General features: G+C 43.2%; 1 protein-coding gene across 1 annotated transcript in view; it reads right to left on the minus strand.

Annotated features, from left to right (window-relative positions):
* Positions 1-1,912: 1,912 nt before the first annotated feature.
* QTMAN (queuosine-tRNA mannosyltransferase) overlaps positions 1,913-8,368 on the minus strand; it is a 41,529-nt gene continuing 35,073 nt past the window's right edge. Inside the window, exon 8 of the mRNA XM_010174399.2 lies at positions 1,913-2,376. Coding sequence (XP_010172701.2) covers positions 2,293-2,376 — 84 coding nt within the window. The 3' untranslated portion in view covers positions 1,913-2,292. The remainder of the gene's footprint in view (positions 2,377-8,368) is intronic.

The following is an 8,368-nucleotide window of genomic DNA, read 5'->3' on the forward strand; positions in this document are numbered from 1 at the left end:
GCATTGCTATTTATTACCCAACAATTAAAGTTCTCACACTTTTTCTGTTATAAAACATTAATTGCAAGGGTTTGTAACTCAGAAGGAAAATTTTCCATCAAGACGAAGCCTTGCTGACTGAGCTGGGTATGGTTAAAGTATCACTGATCAGTAAGTAAACCAAGGCAGAGCACCACCTCACCAAGAAGCTGGGTGAGACCTCCTTTGGTCACGGTCCTGATCAGGGCGTGTACTGACGACAGCACAAGTCTTCAACTCCAAACCACAGAGTTTTGGTGTATCGAGTGTGTTCACCACAAGCCCTAGTGCAACGTTACAGCATCTCCGCTTTCCCTTTTGTTGTGCAGAATGACTCACTGTGAAACTTGAACCGATTCGCTTTAATTGTGCCATGCCTCAGTTTCCCCATCAGTAAAAACAAACAACAACAAAAAAAGTCTAATTTGGTCTTGCTGGTGCAAGGTGTGATAACATTAGTCAACATCTATGATACACTCTGGTAAGAAGTGCAAGTTAGTCCTGTTACTTGGTTCTACCAAGTATGACGACCACACCTATGCACGCTGTCTTGAGAACGCTACTTCTGCTCAACCACATTAAATACCTAAACCCAGTCTGGGCTTTGGCTGAGCAGAAATGAGGAGGAACCAGCACACAAGACAGATGATACTGCAAAATTACAACTCTACAGTGCTAGGAAATATCTGAACACTTACCGTTGGATCTCGCTTGGGTTTTTTTGATCGCTTGATGCAGTAATTTGAAAGAGGGGTACCACGTGGTCTCTCTCACACTGAAAAAGGACAGTTTAGCATCTTGATGGCATCAGAAGGCACGTGTGCCCACATCTTTCACCTGCTGTGGATGGAGCTCAGGCAAAGGAATGATGCTGCTGGGTGACAGCCTGCCGGGACGGGGAGAGGAGCCACCGCACCTGATACGAGGGATGCTGAAACCACAGCTGTTCACAAAGAAAGGTCTTACCAGGCTTCAGATTGTAACGCCTTACCCAGAATCCTCTTCTTGCTTCTTCCCAGAGCGGAGTTGAAAATCTTGGAATTGTCATAACGTTTTATTATCACTTGCAAAACAGATTCTACTTCATCAGATAAAGACACAATTGCATTCATTGACTCTGACACAAGGATATGCATAGTGATAAACACACAGATAGATGTACACACTTATACATGAATGAGATATGCTAATTAAAAATTGCAGTGGGCACTTTATTAAAAATTTATTGTACAATCTCCATCTTCAAAACATTTTACATCAACAAATATAGCAGCTTGACTGCTGGAATCAGAAGTGATTTATCTTTAAAAGACTGGATTTGTAACTGGATGCAAAGATTCTTGATGAACGGCCGATCCATTTAAACTACTGGTTTTTATTGGAAGTATTCTGACCGTTATCTGTTTGTTCTCCATCCTTGAGAGAAATAAAACAAGTGTCTCGGCTTTCATTTTATCGGATAGATGGCACCATGTAGCATATTTCCCATGCTAGTTTGAATTACAGCTGTTTATCTTTCAGCTTTCTTTAAGATTAATTAAATGCAAATGTAACTCGGCGAATCATGGGATTACCTGCCAGACCCCTTATTAATACCTTCACTTAAAAACCCCTGTGCCAGAGAGTCATTAATTTGCGCAAAAAAAAAGAAAAAAAAGAAAAAAAGGAAAAAAAAAAGTGCTAAAGCAGCCCTTTGCCTCCAAACAAACCCAGAGATGGCTGCCCAATTAGTCCGGCAACATTCGGATCCTCCTTTCAGGCCCTGTGGCCCTTTGAGGACACAATAAGGCTCCAATGATAACCTGGCAACCTAGGTAGAAACTCAGCCAAGTGTGAGCTTTTGAAGCTGCAGCTTGGCTGCCATCGTGTCGGCGAAAAGAAAGAATTCAGGCACCATGTCATCCAGTACAAAGGATAAAAACAGATTCAACCGGAAATTCAATGTGGCACCACATATGGGATACATGAGTGCGGTTATACAACAGGCCACATATTTTTTTTGAACAGTCTCCTGCATGTGATGCCGAGGACATGTGTAACCATCATAACGTCTCTAAGAATCTGTATTTAATTTGAGCTGGGGTGGTGGCAGGGATTGGAGATCTGAAGCCGCCACAGGTTTGTGGCAGATGGCTCTGTGTCAGCTATGACAAGCAGCCAGGCTCGGCTTCCTCTGCAGATTTTCTTTTCTCTCTGATCAGGTAAATATGGGCACACTCTGGAAACTTCCACAATTCTGCCTGAGGCTGCAAGTTTGTGACTTAGCCCCATCTGTCACAAATCTTCTCTCGGTTCTGCTGCGAGCAGAGACCTGAATTTACCGCCGAGCGCTGCCCAAGAAAACCCAGCCGTCTCGCCCTGCGAGGAAGCAGAAGAGAAAAGCACATGAAGCTGCGTTAGATGCCGGCACACGAAAGGGACATCTCGAGCGCAGCTCTGTGCTCAAACGCTCTGCAACACCCGGGATGTCAGGAGGGGTGGAAGGGAATGGATCAGAGAACGCTTCCGCAGCATTATTTGGAAATGGGGTAAAGTCAGCATTTTTTTTTTAAAGACAAGTAAGCTGGTTGGTAGCTCCAGGTTATTTGCTTCTGGATGAGCACCAAGTAAATAGAGCCACAAAACTGGTGAAGGGTTTAGAGGGGAAGCCAGATGAGGAGAGGCTGAAGTCGCTTGGTTTGTTCAGCCTGGAGAAGAGGAGACTGAGAGGAGATCTCATGGGGGTCTAGAACTTCCTCCCAAGGGGAAGAGGAGGGGCAGGCGCTGATCTCTTCTCTCTGGCCACCAATGCCAGGAGCAGAGGAAATGGCAGGAAGATGCACCATAGCAAGTTTAGGTTGGCCATGAGGAAAAGGTTCTTGAGGCAGAGGGTGGTGGAGCACTGGAACAGGCTCCCCAGGGAGGTGCTCATGGCACCAAGCCTGACAAGATTCCAGAAACATTTGGCCAAGGCCCTCAGGGACATGGTCTGAATCTCGGGATTGTCCTGTGCAGGGACAGGAGTTGGACTGGATGATCCTTGTGGGTCCCTTCCAACTGACAAAATTCTATGATTCTATGAAATGTTCATCTGCTTTATTGGAGGTCTTGGTGGACACATCAAGGACTGAACACCCACAGGGACCAACCTGCCCCTCTTACCCTCAGACATGTCAGAATCAAGAACTGGCAGGAGTAAGGGCATAATTCCCCTGCTCAACCATTGCTGGTCTGGCTTCTGGGCCTTATTTTAGAGGAACCTTGGAGAGAATTTTTTTTATTTGGGGGTGATAACTCCACAAAGGTCTGGGCATTCACTTTTTCAAGGAATAGTGATTCAGTCAACAGTTTCTAAATATTCAGAGATAAAAACATCAACAGAAGCAAAGTTTTCATATAAAGCAACATCTCCCCAAGAAAACAGGCAGCATATGTCAGCAGTAGTACAATATTCTTCATAATATAATCAACTCTTTTGTTTCTTGTGTCCTAAGATAAGAACTGAAGTAATTATTATCTACTCTGCCATCATTAGACTTCAGAGTTAACCTTTAGAATTTAATAAGGACTGTTCATCCATTCAGACCTGCTGTTCCTAAACAGCTGGAGTTCAAGCAGACTACTGATTTCACGTACATTTTATGCACTTTTTAAAAAAATTACCTTAAGAAAAATAAGAATTAGAGACTATTATTCAGCACAAAACCTGAGATTTGGCAGGCAAGACAACAGAGTGATTTACAGAGCCAGTTTGTATCAGGTCAGCCTTACTCTGTGACCCAGCTCCTTCCCTCTCTTGAGTACTGGGGAAGAATCAATGTAGAAAGCAGCTTGTAGTAGTCACTTTTGGAGGTCAACTTGCAAACTCCAAGCACTTTTGGAAACCACCATCAAAAGATAGCATTGGTTTACATGATAGTCAGAGCTATATAATACTCCTCAGTAGAGTAACAGTATTTCCCTGAACAAACTGGTCTGTTCTGCAGTTTCTTATATCAGCCTTTTACAATTCATTAATTCTTTTTTTTTAAACAAACAAACAAAAATCAAATGTTGGATGTGAGTCTATGCAAGATCTGACCAACTACAACAGCAGGAGAACAGTTCCAGGCTTTCTTTCTCAAGGTAATTTGAATAAATGTTACTAAAAAAAATAAGTTTTCATGCTTTTTCTAACTTTTCTTTCAAAGTCAATCCTATTCCTTTGACCCATTTCTCCATCTACCGTTCTGCGGCGGCCATGGTTCATCTGCCAGTTTTCATTTACTTTCTTACATGAAAGTAATATCTATGGCTGGATCCCAGAATGACCTAGCAGGCAACTTCAACAGCCTACCTGCTAGCTCATTTCTTCCACAGTGAGGATGCCCATTAGCTAGCAGACCTCACTCTACCACAACTACTTCCAGACCAACACGCTGCTTGAAGACTTCAAGTTGACCCAAAATGCTTAAGTCCAGTAGATCTTCCCACCTATGCAAAGCTCCTAAGCTGGCTGGACTTCACCTGTATTAGCCATACATATGGGAATGAAAAACAACCAAGACTCCAGTCTAACCTGGATGTGATCCTGAGCAACTTAATCCAGTTTTGAAGTTAGATCCTACTTCGAAGCTGGTCCTGCTTTGAGCAGAGGCTGATGAGATGACATCCAGAGGTACCTTCCTTAATTACTCTATGATTCTGAGCTCTAAATAAGGAACTCAAGTTTTCTTTCACATAAGAAATCCTTACATTATACACATTTTACTTAGGATCCCATGCCTAAGCACTGACACAGAGATGGGAGAGCGTGGACAACAGCATGCTGCACTCCAGCGTTCCCAGGCTGCTATAACCTTCCCATGCAGGCTCTGAGCAGCAGATCTAGACCACCTCTGAAACCATTTTAAATTATGCTCACTGGAAACCTAACATCTCAAGAGGCAAAAACAACTTTCCCACTTAGAATCATAGAATCACAAAATGGTTTTGGTTAGAAGGGACCTTCTAACCACCTTCCACTAGACCAGGTTGCTCAAAGCCTCATCCAACCTGGCCTTGAACACTTCCAGGGAAGGGGCATCCACTTGTGCTTCCAACCTCTTTCTAGCCTGCACCTAAAGCTAACCAGGTAGAAGCACACATTCAATACAATGCTGTCTTTATTCTCTGCAAACATGTTCTGCTGATGAACACAAAGCCAGCAGGATGGATGGAAATATTTGTACTATTTGCATATCCTGTAAAGCTCTAAATTAACTTTAGCAGCTCAGGACAAAAGATCTGGAGAACACTGTAAGCAAACATCTGCTCAATATACATTCACCATTAAAAAGGAAACGGTAGGTTTGGCTCCATAAGGAACAGGTTGAAAATTATCAGAGTATAACACATCACATAAACTGGTGGTGTGGCCTAGAATGCTCTGTAAAGCAATGATCACACCAGCGTGAAAACAGCTCTCAGGCATCAAAGGCTTGAATGATGAGAGATTAGAATATAAACATGGAATAACATTCATGAGAAGAGACTGAAAAGACTGGGATACTGTAAGTGTTTGATAAATGTTTATAAAATAATGAATGGGGAAATGGACCTGGGGTTTCTGGTGGACAGAAGGATGACCATGAGCCAGCACTGTGCCCTCATGGCCAAGAAGGCCAATGGCATCCTGGGGTGCATTAGAAGAGGTGTGGTTAGTAGGTTGAGAGAGGTTCTCCTCCCCCCTCTACTCTGCCCTGGTGAGGCCACATCTGGAATATTGTGTCCAGTTCTGGGCCCCACAGTTCAAGAAGGACAGGGAACTGCTTGAGAGAGTCCATCGCACAGACACAAAGATGATTAAGGGAGTGGAATTTCTATCTCCCTTATGAGGAAAGGCTGAGGGAGCTGGGTCTCTTCAGTTTGGAGAAGAGGAGACTGAGGGGTGACCTCATTAATGTTTATAAATATGTAAAGGGTGAATGTCAGGAAGATGGAGCCAGGCTCTTCTCAGTGATGTCCAACAGTAGGACAAGGGGCAATGGGTGCAAGCTGGAGCACAGGAGGTTCCATGTAAACATCAGGAAAAGTTTTTCACTGTGAGAGTGACAGGCCACTGGAATAGGCTGAACAGAGAGGTTGTAGAGTCTTCTTCTCTGGAGACATTCAAAACCCACCTGGACGCCTTCCTGTGTGACCTACTGTAGGTGATCCTGCTCTGGCATGGGGGTTGGACTAGATGGACTTTCGAGGTCCCTTCCAATCCCTAACATTCTGTGTGATTCTGTGAATGGTATAGAAAAGATGGATGGGGAGCTTCTGCTCCAGAATGAGAAGACACTCACTGCAACTGAAGGTGAGGAAACCCTGAACCAACTGAAGGAAATAACTTGAATGTCATCTGTAAACGTATCATGAACTGCTTTGCTACAGGAAGATGGGAAAGACAAGAACAAGGGTTTCCAAAGGCCTGAACGTCAAGTGGAGAACTTAATACTAAAAGGTTATGAAAAATGATAAAATCTCCAAGTCCAGGGTTAGGATCAATCTTTAAAAGGTAAAGAAGAGACTTGTGTCAGCCTTCTCACAAATATCCATCCAATGCTCATCGCTATCAAAACCATGGTATTAAACACCACGTGTGCTGATCCAGAGTGAGTCAGCATCCTTATGGAAAAATACATTTCTCGTGGAGTTTTGCTGGGGAGCAGGTAAGGATAAAGGCAAAGGCATCATCCTTGGCACTTCCATGGACTGTACAAGAACTATGAACAACTACTGCTCCTCACAACAGGGCTGAGTGGCTGATGGAACATCTGGCATGATGTTCCCCTGTATCCTCACGTGTCCAGTGCCTCCTATCCTTTGGCTGAGAATGACTCCTGTTGCTTCCCTAGCTGTGCCTAAATAGTAAAGCTGGACCAGGAGCAGTTTTCCTTGAAATACTAAAGATAATGCTTTATCTCAAATCAGAGCAAAAGGAAAAGGAAAAAAGAAAAAAAAACCCAAGAATCAGTTTTGTTAGAACTGCCCTATCCAGCCAAATCCTGAGACTGGAAACAATTCAGATGTCTATGGTCTAACTGGGACCTTAATTTGATTTTACAGCAGTTTAATCCCTTTGAATTCAGCAGACTTCCTTCTACAGTGGTGTAAGAAAGAAAGAAATCACGCCATGTGTCTTTTCATAGGCAGGTGAGCTTCTGTAGTGTGATGGAAATGAGAAGATGAATGTCAGAAAGTGGGCCAAATTCTTTCCTCCGTTAAACAAGCATGAGTGAGAGTAGGATTTTTCTGTAGGAACTGAAGCTGACAGCATGTCAACCAGCACTCATTCAGCTGGGAGGGCTGGGAGAGATTATTTAAAGTTGTCAGCTCCTTCCATGCCTGACTTTTGGCAACTCTTCTTGTCCCTTTCCACTGTATACTCTTTATACATGCTGTTTTAAATTAAGAAACTGAAGTGAGGGAACTGAAAGGTAAACTTAAAGAAAATAATGCAGAAACAAATGCTTTGCCCTATTTTTTTTTTTTTATTATTTTTTAAATTTTAAATCTACTAGATAGAGAACTTGGAATCACTGACAGGTCTTATGGTGTGCTCCGACGGAAACTGATGCTCTGTTGTTGATATTTGCTTCGTTCTGGCGCTTACTTTGGCAACCACAAATACCCAGAACCAGGGAGCAACGTTTGATTCCATAAAACTGGAACAGAACAAATAATTGATAACAAATGGAGTTTGCTTTCCACTCATCTCAATCTTCTGCTAATAACTGGTGAAATGCAAATGAGCTAGCCTTGGGTACTCTGACAATCCACAGAGTAAGTTATACACAGAATCATCGAATGGTTTGGGTTGGAAGGGACCCTCCAAGGTCATCTAGTCCAACCCCCCCTGCAGTGAGCAGAGAGATCTTTACTAGAGCAGGTTGCTCAGAGCCCCATCAAACCTGACCTTGAATATCTCCAAGGATGGGGCCTCCACTAGCTCTCTGGGCAACCTGTTCCAATATTGAAGAACTTTTTCCTAATATCAATAATATATACATCATTTGGAAAGGTTTTTATAGGTGCTTACATTATGGACACTTTAAAAAAAAAGTCTGCTCAGTTGAATTAAGCTATTGGAGCTGAATATATCGGTGTATGCATCTTCACAGGGATATTCCCTGTGTCCACCTCCCTAACCTGCTGGCCCCGCTGCCCGTTATCTCCCTTTTGCCCCCAACTTTCTCAGCACAAGCACCGAGGACAACTGAAGGAATAAACCGCCTGTTTAATTAGACTATCGTCTAATTATTATGCATATCCTCAGTAATAAAACCCCGAAAATATGTAAAAGGATAACCCAAGGTACTTCTGATGATGAGTCTCCATCTCTGGAGATGTTCAAAACTCACCTGGA

This window comes from Antrostomus carolinensis, unplaced genomic scaffold (assembly GCF_000700745.2).
Source record: "Antrostomus carolinensis isolate BGI_N321 unplaced genomic scaffold, ASM70074v2 scaffold16160, whole genome shotgun sequence".
Taxonomy (NCBI): Eukaryota; Metazoa; Chordata; class Aves; order Caprimulgiformes; family Caprimulgidae; genus Antrostomus; species Antrostomus carolinensis.